Source organism: Emiliania huxleyi (genome assembly GCF_000372725.1).
Source record: "Emiliania huxleyi CCMP1516 unplaced genomic scaffold EMIHUscaffold_57, whole genome shotgun sequence".
Lineage (NCBI taxonomy): Eukaryota > Haptophyta > Isochrysidales > Noelaerhabdaceae > Emiliania > Emiliania huxleyi.
Genome location: NW_005197722.1, coordinates 256,850 through 276,631, shown reverse-complemented (window position 1 = coordinate 276,631; position 19,782 = coordinate 256,850). Strand labels below are relative to the sequence as shown.

At 68.4% G+C, this 19,782-nt stretch overlaps 3 protein-coding genes across 3 annotated transcripts; 1 reads left to right on the top strand and 2 right to left on the bottom strand.

The window, feature by feature from the left end:
- The first annotated feature begins 11,061 nt into the window (after nucleotides 1-11,061).
- EMIHUDRAFT_357258 (hypothetical protein) lies at nucleotides 11,062-11,765 on the top strand. The gene is given in 3 exon segments (XM_005764994.1): nucleotides 11,062-11,417; nucleotides 11,419-11,499; nucleotides 11,530-11,765. The coding sequence occupies 1 exon segment, from the start codon at nucleotides 11,066-11,068 to the stop codon at nucleotides 11,351-11,353; it is 288 nt and encodes a 95-aa protein (XP_005765051.1). The 5' UTR covers nucleotides 11,062-11,065; the 3' UTR covers nucleotides 11,354-11,417; nucleotides 11,419-11,499; nucleotides 11,530-11,765.
- Nucleotides 11,766-12,130: 365 nt separating this feature from the next.
- Nucleotides 12,131-12,535, bottom strand: EMIHUDRAFT_311377 (hypothetical protein; the record flags this gene model as incomplete). Its single annotated transcript, XM_005764993.1, has 1 exon — nucleotides 12,131-12,535. One exon carries the CDS (start codon nucleotides 12,533-12,535, stop codon nucleotides 12,131-12,133), a length of 405 nt encoding a protein of 134 aa, XP_005765050.1.
- A 5,335-nt stretch (nucleotides 12,536-17,870) lies between these two features.
- EMIHUDRAFT_104137 (proline dehydrogenase) lies at nucleotides 17,871-19,163 on the bottom strand (the record flags this gene model as incomplete). The annotated part of the gene is made up of 1 exon (XM_005764992.1): nucleotides 17,871-19,163. One exon carries the CDS (start codon nucleotides 19,161-19,163, stop codon nucleotides 17,871-17,873), a length of 1,293 nt encoding a protein of 430 aa, XP_005765049.1.
- Nucleotides 19,164-19,782: the final 619 nt, after the last annotated feature.

Sequence of the window (19,782 nt, the reverse complement as noted above, 5' to 3'; positions counted from 1 at the left end):
GGGGGGTCGCCCCCCCCCCCTAGCATGTGGTGTGAGTAGAAGGGCGCCCCCCTCCCTGGAAGCGATGTGCGCCTGCTCTGACCTCCATGGCTGTCCGAATCCTTTTGGGTGGCGCTCTCGATACCGTTGCGTCAACCTCGACGTCGCTGTCGCCCTCCCCGTCCCCGCCGTCGCCCGTGCCTCGGTTCGCGTCATCGGTAGCGCCTCCGTTGTTCCCTCGTGCCCTGCCGTCGCCCTCTCTGCTCGGGCCGTTCGCGATTTCGCTCTTCCTGCGTGTCGCCCCTCCGTCTTCTCCCCTTCCTTCGTCGTCATCGTCGCTGTCGCGAAAGCCCTCCGGTCCCTCGATTCCCTCGTCTATCCCCTCCGCTGCGTCCTCCCAGTTTATATCCTCATCCTCTGTGCGCGTTGTCGTTCCCTCCCCTTCTCCATCGTTGTCGCCTCCGTCGACTGTGGCGCTGCCTCTTCCCTCGCCTCCGTCCTCCTCGTCTCGCCTGCCATCGTCCCGTGTCTCCTCGTCCTCGCCATCGCCTTGGCCGTTGTCTACCTGTTCATCGTGTCCCCTGCTGCTGGTGGCATCGCCGTTGGCTTCCTCTCTCCCCCTTTCCTCCCTGCCCCTCTCGCTGTCTGGTGTTAATGGACCCCCTTCCTCTCCCTCGCCACCGTCACCGTCTCCATCCCCGTCGCTCCCGCCCTCCATCCCCGCCGCCCTTTGTCTCACACTCGTCTCTGCCATGTCCGCCGTCGCCGCCGTCCTGTCTGCTGCGCTCTGTGCTCCGAGGTACAGTCGCTTATTGTTGCTCAGGATTAGCTCACGCACCAGGACAGCCTCCTGCTCGTTACTTTGGCTTGCCGATATGCATCCAAAGTTCCACGCTAGCTCCTCCTTCGTCACGTCTATCTTTTTGCAGTATCTCGCAAATGCCGTCCGAGCTTGCTGGGGTGTTATTGCGTTCGGATCCGCCTTCGTCCCCGCCTTGTATCCCATCTCCTTGCGGTGGCTCCTGTATGAGTCCCCATATGACCATGTGATTTCTTGGCCTTCCTTGACTCCTCTCTCTGCAAACAGGACCATCACCTGCGCAGCTGCCTTGCCTAATTGTACCTCCTCGTAGCGTACGAAGTGCGTCGCCCTCGTGCCTCGTTTCGGCTCATTCGATGCTGCAGGCCAACGGTATTCTCCAGGTATACCCGGGTTTCCCCAGGTATACCCGCAAAATACCGGGTATTTTGCCAATTTCTTTTGGCTGAATTTGGCCGCAAACCAGCCTCAGACTCGGCTCAGATCCCGAAAAATTGATCATTCCACGGAGTTTCGTAGTTTACCATACCACTCTCTGCTCATACCATACCCGCACTCCCGAGGAGCGAATCAAAAGAGTGGTAAATTAGTGAATCAAAATACCACTAATTTACCAGTAAATCGCCAGCACTGGAAGGTGGAGCACAGGGACGGGGACACAGAACTCACGAACTGATATCCCACCCCGCGCCGGGGGCGGTGGCGCGCGCGAGCGCCGGGGTATTTGGACCCGCAGTCTGGCAGGCGCCAGGCCACAGACCCGCCGGCAGAGCCTTGAGTCGCATCCGCGATCCGCGCCGGCTCTCAGAAGAGATCCGGCGCGGTGCTGACCGCGCCCTCGGATTGGACCATCGAGTACTCGATGGCTGTCCAGGAGAAGCGGTGCAGCTGCGGCATAATGTCGTAGGCACCTCCTGTCCGCCGCATCCTCCGCCGTTGCCATCTTACCCAAACGCGAGCCGCAGCTCATCGTCCCCGCCTTCGAGCTGTCCAGATCCCTCGACGGGTCTCCCGAATCGGGCTGGCCCTTCGTACACCCCATACGACACTACCGGTCGCGGTGGGGGATAGGTTCGTGCCGTCGGCGGCGTCGCGGCGATATGGCGTTTCGCCTTCACTCGGGTTGTCCGTCGAGACCGAGCGGCGGCCGTTATCGCCACTGGCGGCCCGTAGATCGGGAAGGCGGGAGGGGCTCTCCACTCCCGGTCTCACAAGGTGAAGGTTCGTGCTTCTTTCATGTCGTGAGGTAGAGGAGCGGCGGGTCTCGCACTGCCGCTCCTCTACCGATACGAGCGCACTCCACAGGCGTCGCAGGCGAGCAAGGAGCTACAGCAGGAAGCCGTGCCGAGAGCGCCGAGCGGGGCTAAATGCCCGCGAGGCTCGGCGCTGCCTGCGAGGCAGCGCTAGGGGGAGCGTGGCGGCCGGCGAGGGCGCCCGCTCGACGCCACGCACGACGACGCGCGAGCGGCGTGTCGGTGGGCGAATCGTGAGACGGCGCGAAAGACGGAACGGCGCCGGCCCGAGCCATGTCGAGGCGAGCAGCTTGGCTGCCGCCGCCGCGGCCACGAGGCTGCGTTCGCGTGCCCGAGGCCCGGCGGAGGGGCGTCGAGCCGCCGTGCCGAGGGCGCGAGGGCAGCGCCTGCGCGTTGGCTGGCGCTGCCTAACAGACGGTACGAGTCGAGGCGACGGCGGAGGCCGTGCCGAGAGCGCCGAGCGGGGAGACGTGCCCGCGAGGCTCGGCGCTGCCTGCGAGGCAGCGCTAGGGGGGAGCGTGGCGGCCGGCGAGGGCGCCCGCTCGACGCCACACACGACGACGCGCGAGCGGCGTGTCGGCGGGCGAATCGTGAGACGTGCGAAAGACGGAACAGTGGCGATGGCGGCGGCCACGTTGGCGCTGGCCCCAGCCATGTCGAGGCGAGCAGCTTGGCTGCCGCCGCCGCAGCCGCGAGGCTGCGTTCGCGTGCCCGAGGCCCGGCAGGGGCGGCGTGGAGCCGCCGTGCCGAGGGCGCGAGGGCAGCGCCTGCGCGTTGGCTGGCGCTGCCTAACAGACGGTACGAGTCGAGGCGACGGCGGAGGCCGTGCCGAGAGCGCCGAGCGGGGAGACGTGCCCGCGAGGCTCGGCGCTGCCTGCGAGGCAGCGCTAGGGGGGAGCGTGGCGGCCGGCGAGGGCGCCCGCTCGACGCCACACACGACGACGCGCGAGCGGCGTGTCGGTGGGCGAATCGTGAGACGGTAGGTGGAAAACGGGACGATGGCGATGGCGGCGGCCACGCCGGCCCCAGCCATGTCGAGGCGAGCAGCTTGGCTGCCGCCGCCGCAGCCGCGAGGCTGCGTTCGCGTGCCCGAGGCCCGGCGGAGGGGCGTCGAGCCGCCGTGCCGAGGGCGCGAGGGCAGCGCCTGCGCGTTGGCTGGCGCTGCCTAACAGACGGTACGAGTCGAGGCGACGGCGGAGGCCGTGCCGAGAGCGCCGAGCGGGGAGACGTGCCCGCGAGGCTCGGCGCTGCCTGCGAGGCAGCGCTAGGGGGGAGCGTGGCGGCCGGCGAGGGCGCCCGCTCGACGCCACACACGACGACGCGCGAGCGGCGTGTCGGTGGGCGAATCGTGAGACGGTAGGTGGAAAACGGGACGATGGCGATGGCGGCGGCCACGCCGGCCCCAGCCATGTCGAGGCGAGCAGCCTGGCTGCCGCCGCCGCAGCCGCGAGGCTGCGTTTGCGTGCCCGAGGCCCGGCGGAGGGGCGTCGAGCCGCCGTGCCGAGGGCGCGAGGGCAGCGCCTGCGCGTTGGCTGGCGCTGCCTAATTGACGGTACGAGTCGAGGCGACGGCGGAGGCCGTGCCGAGAGCGCCGAGCGTGGCTGCGTGCCCGCGAGTCTCGGCGCTGCCTGCGAGGCAGCGCTAGCGGGGAGCGTGGCGGCCGGCGAGGGCGCCCGCTCGACGCCACGCACGACGACGCGCGAGCGGCGTGTCGGTGGGCGAATCGTGAGACGGTGCGAAAGACGGAAAGATGGCGATGGCGGCGGCCACGTTGGCGCCGGCCCCAGCCATGTCGAGGCGAGCAGCTTGGCTGCCGCCGCTGCAGCCGCGAGGCTGCGTTCGCGTGCTCGAGGCCCGGCAGGGGTGGCGTCGAGCCGCCGTGCCGAGGGCGCGAGGGCAGCGCCTGCGCGTTGGCTGGCGCTGCCTAACTGACGGTGCGAGTCGAAGCGACGGCGGAAGCCGTGCCGAGAGCGCCGAGCGGGGAGACGTGCCCGCGAGGCTCGGCGCTGCCTGCGAGGCAGCGCTAGGGGGGAGCGTGGCGGCCGGCGAGGGCGCCCGCTCGACGCCACACACGACGACGCGCGAGCGGCGTGTCGGCGGGCGAATCGTGAGACGTGCGAAAGACGGAACAGTGGCGATGGCGGCGGCCACGCTGGTGCTGGCCCCAGCCATGTCGAGGCGAGCAGCTTGGCTGCCGCCGCCGCAGCCGCGAGGCTGCGTTCGCGTGCCCGAGGCCCGGCAGGGGCGGCGTGGAGCCGCCGTGCCGAGGGCGCGAGGGCAGCGCCTGCGCGTTGGCTGGCTCTGCCTAACAGACGGTACGAGTCGAGGCGACGGCGGAGGCCGTGCCGAGAGCGCCGAGCGGGGAGACGTGCCCGCGAGGCTCGGCGCTGCCTGCGAGGCAGCGCTAGGGGGGAGCGTGGCGGCCGGCGAGGGCGCCCGCTCGACGCCACACACGACGACGCGCGAGCGGCGTGTCGGCGGGCGAATCGTGAGACGTGCGAAAGACGGAACAGTGGCGATGGCGGCGGCCACGCTGGTGCTGGCCCCAGCCATGTCGAGGCGAGCAGCTTGGCTGCCGCCGCCGCAGCCGCGAGGCTGCGTTCGCGTGCCCGAGGCCCGGCAGGGGCGGCGTGGAGCCGCCGTGCCGAGGGCGCGAGGGCAGCGCCTGCGCGTTGGCTGGCTCTGCCTAACAGACGGTACGAGTCGAGGCGACGGCGGAGGCCGTGCCGAGAGCGCCGAGCGGGGAGACGTGCCCGCGAGGCTCGGCGCTGCCTGCGAGGCAGCGCTAGGGGGGAGCGTGGCGGCCGGCGAGGGCGCCCGCTCGACGCCACACACGACGACGCGCGAGCGGCGTGTCGGTGGGCGAATCGTGAGACGGCAGGTGAAAGACGGAACGATGGCGATGGCGGCGGCCACGTTGGCGCCGGCCCGAGCCATGTCGAGGCGAGCAGCTTGGCTGCCGCCGCCGCAGCCGCGAGGCTGCGTTCGCGTGCCCGAGGCCCGGCAGGGGCGGCGTGGAGCCGCCGTGCCGAGGGCGCGAGGGCAGCGCCTGCGCGTTGGCTGGCGCTGCCTAACAGACGGTACGAGTCGAGGCGACGGCGGAGGCCGTGCCGAGAGCGCCGAGCGGGGAGACGTGCCCGCGAGGCTCGGCGCTGCCTGCGAGGCAGCGCTAGGGGGGAGCGTGGCGGCCGGCGAGGGCGCCCGCTCGACGCCACACACGACGACGCGTGAGCAGCGTGTCGGTGGGCGAATCGTGAGACGGTAGGTGGAAAACGGGACGATGGCGATGGCGGCGGCCACGCCGGCCCCAGCCATGTCGAGGCGAGCAGCCTGGCTGCCGCCGCCGCAGCCGCGAGGCTGCGTTTGCGTGCCCGAGGCCCGGCGGAGGGGCGTCGAGCCGCCGTGCCGAGGGCGCGAGGGCAGCGCCTGCGCGTTGGCTGGCGCTGCCTAACAGACGGTACGAGTCGAGGCGACGGCGGAGGCCGTGCCGAGAGCGCCGAGCGTGGCTGCGTGCCCGCGAGTCTCGGCGCTGCCTGCGAGGCAGCGATAGGGGGGAGCGCGGCGGCCGGCGAGGGCGCCCGCTCGACGCCACGCACGACGACGCGCGAGCGGCGTGTCGGTGGGCGAATCGTGAGACGGTGCGAAAGGCGGAAAGATGGCGATGGCGGCGGCCACGTTGGCGCCGGCCCCAGCCATGTCGAGGCGAGCAGCTTGGCTGCCGCCGCTGCAGCCGCGAGGCTGCGTTCGCGTGCTCGAGGCCCGGCAGGGGTGGCGTCGAGCCGCCGTGCCGAGGGCGCGAGGGCAGCGCCTGCGCGTTGGCTGGCGCTGCCTAACTGACGGTGCGAGTCGAAGCGACGGCGGAAGCCGTGCCGAGAGCGCCGAGCGGGGAGACGTGCCCGCGAGGCTCGGCGCTGCCTGCGAGGCAGCGCTAGGGGGGAGCGTGGCGGCCGGCGAGGGCGCCCGCTCGACGCCACACACGACGACGCGCGAGCGGCGTGTCGGCGGGCGAATCGTGAGACGTGCGAAAGACGGAACAGTGGCGATGGCGGCGGCCACGCTGGTGCTGGCCCCAGCCATGTCGAGGCGAGCAGCTTGGCTGCCGCCGCCGCAGCCGCGAGGCTGCGTTCGCGTGCCCGAGGCCCGGCAGGGGCGGCGTGGAGCCGCCGTGCCGAGGGCGCGAGGGCAGCGCCTGCGCGTTGGCTGGCGCTGCCTAACAGACGGTACGAGTCGAGGCGACGGCGGAGGCCGTGCTGAGAGCGCCGAGCGGGGAGACGTGCCCGCGAGGCTCGGCGCTGCCTGCGAGGCAGCGATAGGGGGGAGCGCGGCGGCCGGCGAGGGCGCCCGCTCGACGCCACACACGACGACGCGTGAGCAGCGTGTCGGTGGGTGAGACGGTAGGTGGAAAACGGAACGGTGGCGATGGCGGCGGCCACGCTGGTGCTGGCCCGAGTCATGTCGAGGCGAGCAGCTTGGCTGCCGCCGCCGCAGCCGCGAGGCTGCGTTCGCGTGCCCGAGGCCCGGCAGGGGCGGCGTGGAGCCGCCGTGCCGAGGGCGCGAGGGCAGCGCCTGCGCGTTGGCTGGCGCTGCCTAACAGACGGTACGAGTCGAGGCGACGGCGGAGGCCGTGCTGAGAGCGCCGAGCGGGGAGACGTGCCCGCGAGGCTCGGCGCTGCCTGCGAGGCAGCGCTAGCGGGGAGCGTGGCGGCCGGCGAGGGCGCCCGCTCGACGCCACACACGACGACGCGCGAGCAGCGTGTCGGTGGGCGAATCGTGAGACGGTAGGAGAAAGACGGGACGATGGCGATGGCGGCGGCCACGTTGGCGCCGGCCCCAACCATGTCGAGGCGAGCAGCTTGGCTGCCGCCGCCGCAGCCGCGAGGCTGCGTTCGCGTGCCCGAGGCCCGGCGGAGGGGCGTCGAGCCGCCGTGCCGAGGGCGCGAGGGCAGCGCCTGCGCGTTGGCTGGCGCTGCCTAACAGACGGTACGAGTCGGGGCGACGGCGGAGGCAGTGCCGAGAGCGCCGAGCAGGGAGACGTGCCCGCGAGGCTCGGCGCTGCCTGCGAGGCAGCGCTAGGGGGGAGCGTGGCGGCCGGCGAGGGCGCCCGCTCGACGCCACGCACGACGACGCGCGAGCGGCGTGTCGGTGGGCGAATCGTGAGACGGCGCGAAAGACGGAACGATGGCGATGGCGGCGGCCACGTTGGCGCCGCCCCGAGCCATGTCGAGGCGAGCAGCCTGGCTCGCCTCGGCCGCGCGGGCTCCTGCCCGTGGCGGGGTAGGAGGGGGGGGAGTGGGTCCCGTGTCGACGGGCCGCTTCCCGCCTCGGATCGTGTCAGCCGTGTGACAGTCGTGGGAACGGACGGAGGGCGAGGAGAGGCGTGCCTCTAAGGCGGCGCCATCGAGGCCATGGAGAGGGTCGCCCCGGCCGGTCGCGGCGGCTCTTGCCTCGCCGGAGGCAGGGGGGCGGCTCCTGCCGGAGGCAGGGGGAAGGGGGGGAGTGGGTCCCGTGTCGACGGGCCGCTTCCCAACCACGGATCGTGTCAGCCGTGTGACATTTGTGGGTATGGACGCCGCCGCGATTCGTACGCGGCGCGGGCTCCGGTGCCTCTCAGCCGGCGGGCGTTCCGCGGGTGAGGAGCGCGAGGAGAGCGGGCGGGGGGGGGGGAGACGCTCGGGGCGCTGCTCGGCGGGGCCTCGGGGTCGGCCGAGGGATCGCCCTCGGTTTCGTATCGTACGTCAGCCGTGTGACGGAGGGATCGCCCTCGGCCCTCGGAGGGATCGCCCTCGAGGGCCATGTTCGCCGCTCGGCCGGTGGCGCCGCTGTGCCCGCCGGCCGAGGGGGGGGGGGGGGGGCAAAGGATCCCCCTCGGCGAGGGGTTCCCCCTCACACGGATCGCCGTGTCTCAATTTGTCACCCGGGTGACGGAGGGATTCCCCCTCGGCCCTCGGAGGGATCGCCCTCGAGGGCCACGTCCGCCGCTCGGCCGGGGGCTCCCTTGTGTCCCCCCGCCAAGGGGGGAGGGGGGGGGGGAGCGAGGGACCGCCCTCGGCGGGGGATCGCCCTCGGGCTCGTCTCGGGTTGGGTGGACAGGCTCGTCTCGGGTTGGGTGGACAGGCTCGTCTCGGGGTGGGCGCACCGGCGCCGCCGCGGAGGAAGGCGGGCTCGACGACGTCGGTTGGCTGGCGCTCGGGCGCCGGGCCGTCTTGCGCCTGCGCCGCCGCGGGGGCCGATGCCGGGGCGGCGGCCGCGGTTCCCACGTTGTCGAGGAACCTCATGCCCAAGGTGCCAGCCATCTTGATGGTGGGTGCCGAACTGTGGGTGCGCAGCTGCTGCGCGAGCTCGGCGAGGGGGCGGAGCGCGGCGTCGGCTCCCGCGCGCGCCCGCGCAGCGGCGACCGCCTCGTCCGCCGCGACGAGCCGCTCCTTGCGGTCGGTGGACGAGGGGTGGTCGCGCAGCTCCTTGGCCTTGTACAGCTCGTTTCGGAAGGCGTCTAGCTCCTCCTCCCCGGCCTCGTCGGCGGCGTCGGAGGCGGAGAAGCCGAGCGTGGCGTCGAGCAGTGCGCGGAGGGCGGCGTACGTCGGCACGGCGCCGCCTGCGCCGGTGTCAGCGGCGCCGCCTTCGGCGCCGGCGCCCGCGGGGTAGGAGGAGAGGAACTCGGATATCGGCATCTCGATTGCCGCCTCGTTGTCCCCCTCCGTGACGATGACGGCGAGCTTGACGGTGGTGACGCCGTCCTCGCCGGTGCCGAAGGAGGTGATCTTCGCGCGTGCGCCCGTCGTGGGCGAGCTGCGCCACTTGCCGACGGGCTGCCGGAGGAGGCCCACTGTCCCTTTCTCGACGACCCTGCAAAGCCGTGCGCTTGTCTGCCCCGCGGTGGGGGGTGCCCGGCTGCTGAGGCCGATCTTGGCCTCCCCCCCAGCGCTGAAGCTGGTGATGAAGGCGATGCTCTTGGCGGAGTTCCTTTCCAGGATGAGGATGTCACCGGTCTCGAGGTTCGTATGGAAATCGCTCGGGTCCACGTTGGCTAGCTCGCCGGCGGCGCGCGCGGCGTCCTGGGGCGTCGCGCCCGCGATGGTTGGCAGCTGGAAGACCATCTCGCTTTGAGAACTGATAGGTTGGCGCCTGTCTGAGCAGGAGCCGACGCTAGTCGGGAGCTGTGTCAGGAGCCTCGTGGCGCTCGGATGTCCCGCGCACAAAGCGGCGGGCAGCGGCGGGCGCTGCCCTCTGCGCCGAGGCTCGACCCGCTTCTCCTCAGTTCACTAGCACAAACTAAAGTTTGTTTATCATCATGAATCTGCGAGGCGTGGCCGCTCACGCGGCCCGATGGGGAGGAGCGGGGCGAAGTACGGGGATCGGCTTCTTACACAGGCCTTCCCTGCAGCGACCCCCCCTCTAACCCACCCGCGCTAGGTCTCCGGTTTGACGCATGCATGGGGTCACTCCCGCGAAACTCGTGAACTAGCCGGGGCAGTCGGAGAAGGGGCAACTCCGTGCACTGACGGTCGGCCGTCAGAAAACACGCCTCCGTGGCTCGGGTTACACCAATCCTCGCTACCCAACGCGGCCAAAGGATATCCACCTCGAGAACCTCGAGAACATCATGACCTGCGTCCCGTTTCTGTCGGACAGCGCCCGTGTCTCGACCTCAAATTCGTCCCACCGCAGTAGGAAGCGCGTAAGCGGATCCTCCTGGAGTTCGGCGTCTCTTACCCACGCGCCGTGCCTCGGGGGTGAGCCCTCCATCTCTCCTAGCCCCGGCACTACCCCTCCCACCTCATCGCGTGTCGCAAGTTGCGGTCTCGCTACTCCCTTAATGTGGGTAAACCATAGTACCGTATACGGTACTATGAACAGAAGAAGCCCATCTCCAACCTTCGTGAGCGAGTCGGCTACTCGCTTAGTGTGGGTAAACGAAAGTCGGCTACTATCTCTTAAGTGCCGAAGAGGCGCTGGCGGATCTTCCAGCCCCTTTCGGCACCGCAGCGCGGTCCTACGGCCGATGGCGGCCGCCCCGATGGCCCAGCTGGCCAGGCCGGGTCGGCTGCATGTCCAGGCTGGCCGTGGGGGTCATTGTTGGGTCATTGTGTCTCGTTTGAACACGGTTTTTGGCCGACGGCAGAAGATCCTCTGGAGGATCTTCTGCCGGGAACCAATATCAGAGCTCTGAACGGCTGATCTGTGAGCCCCCCAGCACACTAGGGATTGATTATGATCAGATCCATCACTCACTGGCCGGGGTTGAGCTCTTCTCGACGATAAGCCGCGTGCAGCGTGCCTGAAGTTCAGCCCCGCACGACGCACAGACGTGCCGGAGAGTGGGCTGCTAGCGCTCTGCGGGCAGCAAATGTCGCGCTTCTGGGCCACCACGCCGGGAATATGACCTAACCCGGTCAGTCTGAGGCTGCAGCCATGATGGTTGCGCTCCTCCTGGTGTCGGTGGACCACTTCTCGGCTTTTGAGCTAGCACGAGAATGACAAACAGGGCTCCAGGCCCCAAATTACGTGTGAGTGTTAGAGTTGTTTGGTATTGCTAAAAATCTCTCTCGAGAATGATCAGCGTGAGGTGGACTCACGAGGGAGGCCGAGGGTCGCCATGTTGGGCACACAGGTGCCATCCAGGCAGAAGTATTGACCAGACAATGAATACGGACAATATCCTTACAAAGAGAGCGATGCCTTCCCACCTGCTGACCGCTTCTGCGGTGGTCGCCACCAATGCAACGACGGCACTCGCCGGCCACGTTGCTGGCCAGCACCAACAATTCTGGGCGCCGGTCGGCCCGAGGCATTGCTAGGCCTGCTCAGGCCGTGCCACATGAGCACTGAATGGCCTCGCAGGCGGCTCATGGGGCCGGTGACGGCGCCCTGCGCCGAAGATCCTCGGGCGGATCTTCGGGCCGGCACTTAAGAGATCGAAGAGATATATTTATATTTCCCATTTCGTGCACAAAGAGCACAAAGGAGGCACCCTCGGCCAGCTGAAGCTCTCGACTCGTCCACCTTGCTCTGGACTATGCCTACCTCAAACCACCAGCGCCAGCAACGACGTGCCGCGGCTCGCCACGCATCTGTTGCGCTTTTGGCGGCACAACGTGTCGAACGAACCGTACCAGAGCAGAGCGGCGCGTCTCGCGAGCGCCCGCGGCCGCCACGCCGCCGCCGTCCGCGGCCGACGGTGGTCGCGAATCAACGCGCCGCGGTGCACCGCTGCGCCTGCTTCCTTGCGCGCCGCTGGACGTCGGCCGAGAAGACCGCTTCCCTCTGGGGACCCGACTCCGCGAAGATCGCGCGCGCGTCGTGAGTGGCGGCGCGCGCGCGATCTCTGTTCCCGGGCACGCCGGTCGCAGTGACATGGGCTCCAAGGCACAAAAGCGCTCAACAGCGAGCTGCTACTCCTTCTGCCGCCGCTCCGCTCACCGAGACAACTCGGTGCCGCCGTTCTCGCCGCCGCCGCCGCCGCCGCCGCCTCCGCCGCCGCCGCCGCCGCCGCCGCCGCCTCGCGCCTTGCCTCCGTCACCGCCGCCCTCCATCTCGCAGCGGCGCGTCCCTCTGATGGCGCGGGCTCCTCGCTCGTTGGCGCCTCGCCGCCGCCCCCCCTCTCGCCGCCGCTCCGCTCGTGGCCGCCCCATCCCCTGTCAATCCCGCCGCCTCCCCTGTCAATCCCCCCCACCGCCGCCACCGCCTCGCGCGTTTAGCGGGCCTTTAAGCTTAGGAATCCTAAATAGAGGACAGCCTATAAAGTGTGAGTCACACACACACACACACACAGCCTATAAAGAAAAGAAACGCAATGTCGAAGGTGCCACCTTATCAACCGCAAAAATAGGCCGCGTGCCGCGGGCCCGGCGAGCGACTAGCGAGCCAACCTGCTAGTGAATGAAGAAGCCGAAAACACACGCTGCGAGCCAGCCAGCTGCCGGCTCGCACGGCAGCCTCTTCCTCTCGACCAGCCTCAACTTCCGTACAGTCAACATTTTGTCGCTGCGTGCTCGTGGTGAGCTGTGGCGGCGGTCGAAGTTCGCCCAGGTTCGGTGACGAGCGCCAGACGATAGTACCGCCTCTGTTCGCCCTGTGCATGTCAGGCCAGGCTGCAGCAGGGCACTACCATCGTGCTGCCCTGCTGCAGCCTGACCTTGCCCACTGTGCACAGCCGCCAGAGCACCACCACCGCCCGGCATCGTGTCACGGCGAGCTCCTTCTGCGCCCGCTCGCGAGGCTCTCGCGCTGGCACACTTTGGCCATCTGCTGCTCGCGTTCGGCGAGCTCTTCTCCGCAATCCTGCCACGGTGCCGCCACCACACACCTTCTGGCCGGCCTGAGCCGCGCGGACTGGCGGGGGCAACGTGTCGACCTCTCTCTCTGGTGCACCACGGGCCGCGACGGCCTGCGAGCAGCTGGCGCGAGGAGGCAGTGTGCCGGCACAGTCGAGCCGGAGCATCGGGTTCTTGATGCTTGTGGGGTCAAGTTTGACCTTATGTGGCATAATATGCAACAATAAGGCTATGCTATCTCCCGGCTTTTTGAGATATGATCCCTCAAAGTCGAATTATGGTTTACTGGTGACCATAATACCGTCTGTCTTGTTTGCGTTTCTTCCCACGAATACTTTAAAGTCTCGACAATCACTAAGCTGCTTATGTGGCACCGCAGAGGCTCCCTTGGGGGATGCCTGAGGCCACCCCAACCACTCACCAAGCCTTACGTGGACGAATTCAAACCTACTTTTATGGTTTACCCACATTAAGGGAGTACTCCGCTCGGCGGCTCTTGCTCTTTTAGCTCGCACGGCTGCCGGTATCCGAGCGCCTCGTCCTCACTCGCCCTCGCCACATCAACGAGGCCCTCTCGAAGCCCGAGGCGTGCAGCGCTGCATAGCCGTGCTCGAGGAGCAGCCGCTGCTGCGGGTCCATTGCTGCCGCCTCCGCCGGAGAGACGTTGAATCGAGCGTTGTCAAAGAGCTCTGCGCCCTGCATGAAGCCGCCATGGCGAGCTCGCCCAAGGACCTCAGCACCGTATCCGGGAGGAGAGTAATCGACGTCCCAGCGTGTGGCTGGCACCTCATTGACCAGATCGCAACCAGTCGCTGTCGTGGCTACCAGCCCCTCATAGGAAGCGATGCCGCCCGCAAGAGCACAGCTTGTCCCTGTGACAGTTATCTGCTGGAGTGTCAGCTGATTCTGATTTGAGTGAGATGCGCCAGAGGCCTGTCCCATCAGCTGAGCGAGCAGGGCTGCGCCATCAGGGCATTGAGTAGCAGCGGTCGACGCCACCCTCGCCGACAGGTGCGCCTCGAGCTGCCGCAGCGTCGGGAAGTCGAAGACCAGCGTCTCGGGCAGGGAGGCGTCGCCAAGCTCTGACGCCAGCCGCGTGCGCAGCTCGACGGCGCCGAGCGAGTCGAGGCCCGCCTCCATCAGCGGCGCGTCGGCGTCCACCTCGCCGCCCGCCACCTCGCTCGCCACCGATACCACCACAGCCGCCACGTTGACCGAGGGGGCGGCGGTGGCGGCGGGGGCCTGCGTGTCGCCGCCGGCGAGGGAGGCGAGCAGCTGCTGAAGCGCGGCGGAGCCGTCTCCAAGCTGCGGACCTGCAGCCGCCGACGCCACCCTCGCCGACAGGTGCGCCTCGAGCTGCCGCAGCGTCGGGAAGTCGAAGACCAGCGTCTACGATCGCCTTGACGAGCGGGTCACGGCCGATGCTCGCCGCCGCCTCCGCCACGTCCTCGGCGAGCTCCGTCGAGAAGCTGTTCATGCGCGACGGGTCGTTCAGCTCCACCACCGCCACCTTCGACTCGCCATCGACGTAGAGCCGCACCAGCCGCCTGCCGATGGAGCGTGGCGGATGGGGAAAGAGCGAGCCCATCGCAACGAGTGCGGCGTCGACAGTCGGCGCAGGAAGGAGTGAGCGGCACGTCTTCAAGAGCGGAGCAGGAAGAGAGGAGAGGCGTTGCACGAGGCGGCGAGACTCGGCGGCCGCAGTGGCGGGCGAGAGGGTCGAGTCCACCAGGCCAGCTCGTGCTGCGCCGGACGCCGAAAGCGTTGTGGCTGTCGCTATCCCCGCAGGCCGCCTCTTGAGGCGCACAGAGCCCTCTGGCTGGACGGAGAGGGTGAAGGTGGTGTCTGCGACGACCACCGTAGCATCGTCGAGGAGGAGGAGCGCGCCCGCGCCGCCCACCGGCCCTCGGCAGAGGAGCACGAGAGGCTCTCGTCGGGCCCGGAGCCATTCACTCAGCTCCTCGCTCGCGTCGAGGGCAAGGCTTTGCAGCTGGACGAGCACAGCCGCATCGGGCAGGCGGCGGAGGCGGCGGAGGGCAGAGGATGCTCGCATGCTGCCAGCCAGTCTGCAGCTCGGTGCCGGCCCCTTGTCCTTTGCCTCGTACCAGGGGAACGCGCGGCGCTTGTACACGAGAGGAGGCAGGGACAGAGGTAGGGCCGATACTGCAGGCGCCGCCTCGAGCACGGCGTGAGCGATGGTGCCGCTGTACCCAAACGAGCTCACGCCGCCCCTCCCGCCCGCCGCGGCATCCAGCCCTCGAGCCAGCTGCGTCGGCAGAGCGCACGCCTCGCCCTCCACCGCAGAGCCGACGTGCGGGTTGATGCGCCGCAGCTGCGCGTTGGGCGGCGCCTTTGCCTCGAGCAGCCCCGCCGCCAGCCGAAGCAGCCCCGCCAGCCCCGCCGCAGGCTCGGCGTGGCCGCAGTTCGCCTTGAGGCTGCCCACGCAGAGCGGCGGCGACGGCGCGCGCGCAGCCAGCACCGCCGCCGCCAGCGAGCGCACCTCGATCGGGTCGCCGAGCGGCGTGCCGGTGCCGTGCGCCTCGTAGCACGAGAGGGCGGCGGGCTCGACGCCTCCGTCGGCGAGGGCGGCCCGCAGCAGCGCCTGCTGCGCCTGCCCGTTGGGCGCGGTGAGGCTCGCGCTCTTGCCGTCCTGCCGCACGCAGCTGCCGAGGAGGGAGAGCCCCGGCGTGTCGCCATCGCCGCTTGGCTGCAACACTGCAGCGTGGCAGCCCTCGCCGCGGCCGTAGCCGTCGGCCCGGCTGTCAAACGAGTGCGACCGACCTCGGGAAGAGGTCATGCCAGCCATGGCGGTGGCCACTGCAGCTGCCTGACTGAAAATCATGTTGACGCCGAGGGCGAGTTTATCGTAGGATACTCACGGATACCTCTCCTGAGTCCCTCTCGTGTGCCCTCGCGCACATCGCATGGCGGTCTTCACTCAGCCTCCGTGTGAGTGAGTGAGGAACCGGCGGAGGATGCAGTGACGTGAGACACACACACACACACACACACACACACACACACACACACACACACACATACACACACACACACACACACACACACACACACACACACACACACACACACACACACACACACACACACACACACACACACACACACACACACACACACACACACACACACACACACTCAGCCTCCGCTGCTGTGAACACCAAACTTGCACTTCGCTGGTGCGCGCTTTCGCCGCCTACTTTCGCGAGCGCGCTTGGCCCTCGCTCCTCATGCGCGGCGCTCTCGCTGCGCTCTCTCCCTGCTCATGGGACCTGATGCCGCGCCACCTCTGTGGCCGCTCCATCCTCTCTGACGGCGCCAGCCCTCCGGCTGCGCCATCTCTCTTTGGTTGGCACAGAATCTGTGTCTGCGCCATTCTTGCTGTCGCTGGCGACTGTTCTGGGCAGCAGTACACGATGGGCGGCGGCCTCGTCTGCCGCGCTTGTGGCGCTCTCGTGGTCGCCTCGGCTCTGCCACGACGGCAACATGACAGCAGAGCTTATCGCCGGCGGGTCCAGAGAGAAAGGAGAAGCACGCCACGAGACGTGATGCAACAGCAGCACCAAGAGTGGGCTGCTCTGGGACATCTCTATCCAAGGCAACACTCCGGCACTTGCTCCGCCCGTGCAGCGGCGCTTGCTGCTCTTCGAGTGAGCCTCGTCTCGCTCTCTTTGTCTGCTCAAGCCTCGCCTCGTTCGCCCTCATGGGCGGCGTGGCGGGCGGGCGGCTGTCTCTATCACCGCCTCGAGTGAGCCTCGTCTCGCTCTTTGTCGCTCGAGCCTCGCCTCGTGTGCCGCCTCGTGGGCGGCGTGGCGTGGCGGGCGGCTGTCTCTGCCGCCGCCTCGTGTGAGCCTCGTCTCGCTCTTCGTCTACTCGAGCCTCGTCTCGTGTGCCGCCTCGTGGGCGGCGTGGCGTGGTGGGCGGCTGTCTCTGCCGCCGCCTCGTGTGAGCCTCGTCTCGCTCTTCGTCTACTCGAGCCTCGTCTCGTGTGCCGCCTCGTGGGTGGCGTGGCGTGGTGGGCGGCCGTCTCTGCCGCCGCCTCGAGTGAGCCTCGTCTCGCTCTTTGTCGCTCGAGCCTCGCCTCGTGTGCCGCCTCGTGGGCGGCGTGGCGTGGCGGGCGGCGTGGCGTGGCGTGGCGGGCGCTGGGGTCGCTCCTCGTCACGAGCGCATCTGCCCCTCTTCTGGCTTCATTGGGATGCGAGGTCCGTCTGCACCCGCTCCCTCCACTCTGCGTTGGGATGTCAGGTACTGCGTAGCTCTTCCGTTGTGGAGGCACGCGACTCCAGACTGACCCTTTACGCGCCAATGTATCACACCTCACGGTGCAGATGCTTGGGTCATGTGGAGAAGCCGAGATAAACTAGTCCGCCGATAACGATTGGGGTGGGGCCCCAACTCGTGGCAGGCCACTAGTTTATCGTAGGATACTCACGGATACCTCTCCTGAGTCCCTCTCGTGTGCCCTCGCGCACATCGCATGCGGTCTTCACTCAGCCTCCGCTGCTGTGAACACCAAACTTGCACTTCAGCTGGTGCGCGCTTTCGCCGCCTACTTTCGCGAGCGCGCTTGGCCCTCGCTCCTCATGCGCGGCGCTCTCGCTGCGCTCTCTCCCTGCTCATGGGACCTGATGCCGCGCCACCTCTGTGGCCGCTCCATCCTCTCTGACGGCGCCAGCCCTCCGGCTGCGCCATCTCTCTTTGGTTCCCACCCACCCTCTCCTTGGTGGCATGCTAAGCTCTCACGCTAGCATGGGATTCACCGTGGCTCTCACGGCGATGTCAGCTCCAGCCTCTGCTCGCGTAATGGGTCCTGTCGTCGGCCCTTCTTACCTCTCCCCCCCTCTTTATGCGGGGGAGACTCCCGCGTCGTTTACGCGGCGGTAGGTGCTCCACGTGTGGTGAGCTCCACCTCTCTCTCTACTTGGTCTGAGGTGCGAACCCTTACGGCGCCGCGGCCGGCTGCAGGACGTTTGCGGTTACCTCCGGACCTGCAGTTCGTCCAAGCTGTTTGAGTCCCAACCCTCCGCCTTTAGTGGCAAGACCCCAGGGGATGTCAGGTACTGCGTAGCTCTTCCGTTGTGGAGGCACGCGACTCCAGACTGACCCTTTACGCGCCAATGTATCACACCTCACGGTGCAGATGCTTGGGTCAGGTGGAGAAGCCCAGATAAACTAGTGGCCATGTGAGCGCTCGGGTGGCGCCAAGTAAGTAGTGGCTTCGGCCCCCCAGTCGCGCTCCCAATACGTGCATCACTTTTGTGACGGTGTTACAACTTTGATCAACCATATCTTGAGCACTTGAGCACTGGATAGGGTCGTTCTCGGGTCCGTTGGCCTCTTTTGTAGGGACGAAGAATTTTGATACCCGTCAAGACGCCTGCTGGGGGCAGCTTGTCAACAGCATTCGACGAGGAGAGAGGGAGCGCGCACAGACTGACGTCAGCTCTGCTTCTGAAGTACACCTCTGAAGTACACCTCCAGAGGTGTAGTGCACCTCTGAGGCACCTCAGAGGAAACGATGCACTTCTTTTAAAGCCGTATCGATCTCGTCGCCAGACTCCGATTTCTCTTTAGGAGGGGCCGCTCCTCGCCCGCCGCGCCGAGCGCGTCCTGGTTCTCCTCGAGCCGCCGCAGCAGCCACGGCAGCACCTCGTCGAAGTGTCCGTACGGCATCAGCTTGAGCGCGTTGTACCCCATTAGCCCGAGAGTGAGGGTGAGGTCGTCGGCCATGCCCTGTATCTGCGCCAAGTGCACACACGGGTCGGAGCGCGGCAGCTTGAGCGCGTCCACTTCCTCGGCCACCGCGCGCGCAGAAGCGCGGTTGTGTGTCGCGAGCAGCAGCGCGGCCCGGCGACTCGGGCTGGCCGGCGGCGCCTCGGCCACCGCCCGGAGCAGCGTCCTGGCACACGTGTCGTACGCGGCGTCGGTGTGGCTCTTGCTCGGCTGCAGCGCCGCGGGCGCACGCGACAGCTCCGTGTGGCGGTACGCGCCGCGCACAAGCTTGGCCGCGAACGAGTAGCCGCCCCCGCGCGCGGCCTCAAGCTCCGCCTCCACTTCGTACTCCGCGCTGCGTAAGTACGCCTGCACCGTGTGGTACACCACCGGCCGCTCCGCGCCGGGCGCGTTGAACTCGGAGGCGAGCAGCCGCGCTAGAAGCGTGATGCCAGGTTGTCGGTGAGTCTGCTCCGCGTCGAGCAGCAGCGAGATGCCCTCCTCGCGCGCAGCCGCAGCCAGGGCGCGCAGCAGGGCGAGGCCCTCCTCGAGCTCGCCCTCCTCGGCGGCCGTGAGCGTGGCCGCCTCGGCCGCCGCGCGCAGAGCCTCTGGGCATCCACCGCCGCAGCCGCCGCCGCCGCCGCCGAGCCGGCCGGCGCCCACGGTGAGTCGCTCGAGCAGCGTGGGCGAGGCGAGGGCGGTCAGCTTGATCGGCACAAAGACGCACTCGCCCGCCAGCTCCGCCCGAAGCTTGCCCAGGAGCGCGACCTTGGCACGCAGATTGGCTTGCCGCGCATCCGCAGCCTCCGACTCCTCCGTGCTGTGGTCGACAATCATCCGCACCCCGGCAGGCGCAAGCGTCGCGGCCGCGGCTCGCACGTCAGCGAGTGATTCACCGGCCGTGAAGTGCCGAAACGCGGTCTGCTTCATTGCCCAAAGTAGCGGCAGACCTGCTGCCGGCCGCGAGGAGGCCGCCCGTAGCAGGGCCACCGCGCCGTTCACGAGGAGGCGACTGCCGCAGAGGTGGAGCACAGCCGCCGATTGGGCCAGCCGCGGAGAGGAGAGAGCGGCGAGGCCACGCGCCGTCCAGACGGGAGGCGCAACGAGCATACCCGGGTACGCTCGCGATAATTCAATGGCGGGGGAATTGGCGTTCACGCTCGATCACGCTGAAATCATCATCGTCTTTTTATTTGAGAGCGCCTTCGTTGTTAATATTACACCCAATGGTCCCTTGCGAGCGGTCCTCCGTCGCAGTCGCACACATGCACACGCCACACCGCACCGCGCGCCCGCCCGCTGCCCCGCCCAGGCGGGAAAGAGATGAGGAGATGGGACAGCAAAGGAGGAACACCAAACACGTATGGGAGGTTTCAGTTGTGCGCCACGCTGCCCGGCGTTTCTCACTTTCCGGGACAGCCCCGCCCTTTCGAGGCAGGAGAGTGACGGCTACCCCGTACGCCCTGGCGCTGCTACCCCAACGCCGACTGCCCATTCCCCCCTCCTCTTCCCCCCCTCGAATTCTCCGGCCCCGACAAGCCGTCCGACGTTGGGCCTCCGCCCCGCACGCCCCTGCCCCTCTCTGCCCCGCGCACACACCCAGGCCCGACACGCACATACAAGAAAGACAAGCCCGGCGTCCTGCTCTCAAAAGAAACGAAAAAATGGGAAGGAGGAGACCAGCGGGGGAGACTCCCCGCCTATGCAACACCCCAGGAAGGGGCTGCCA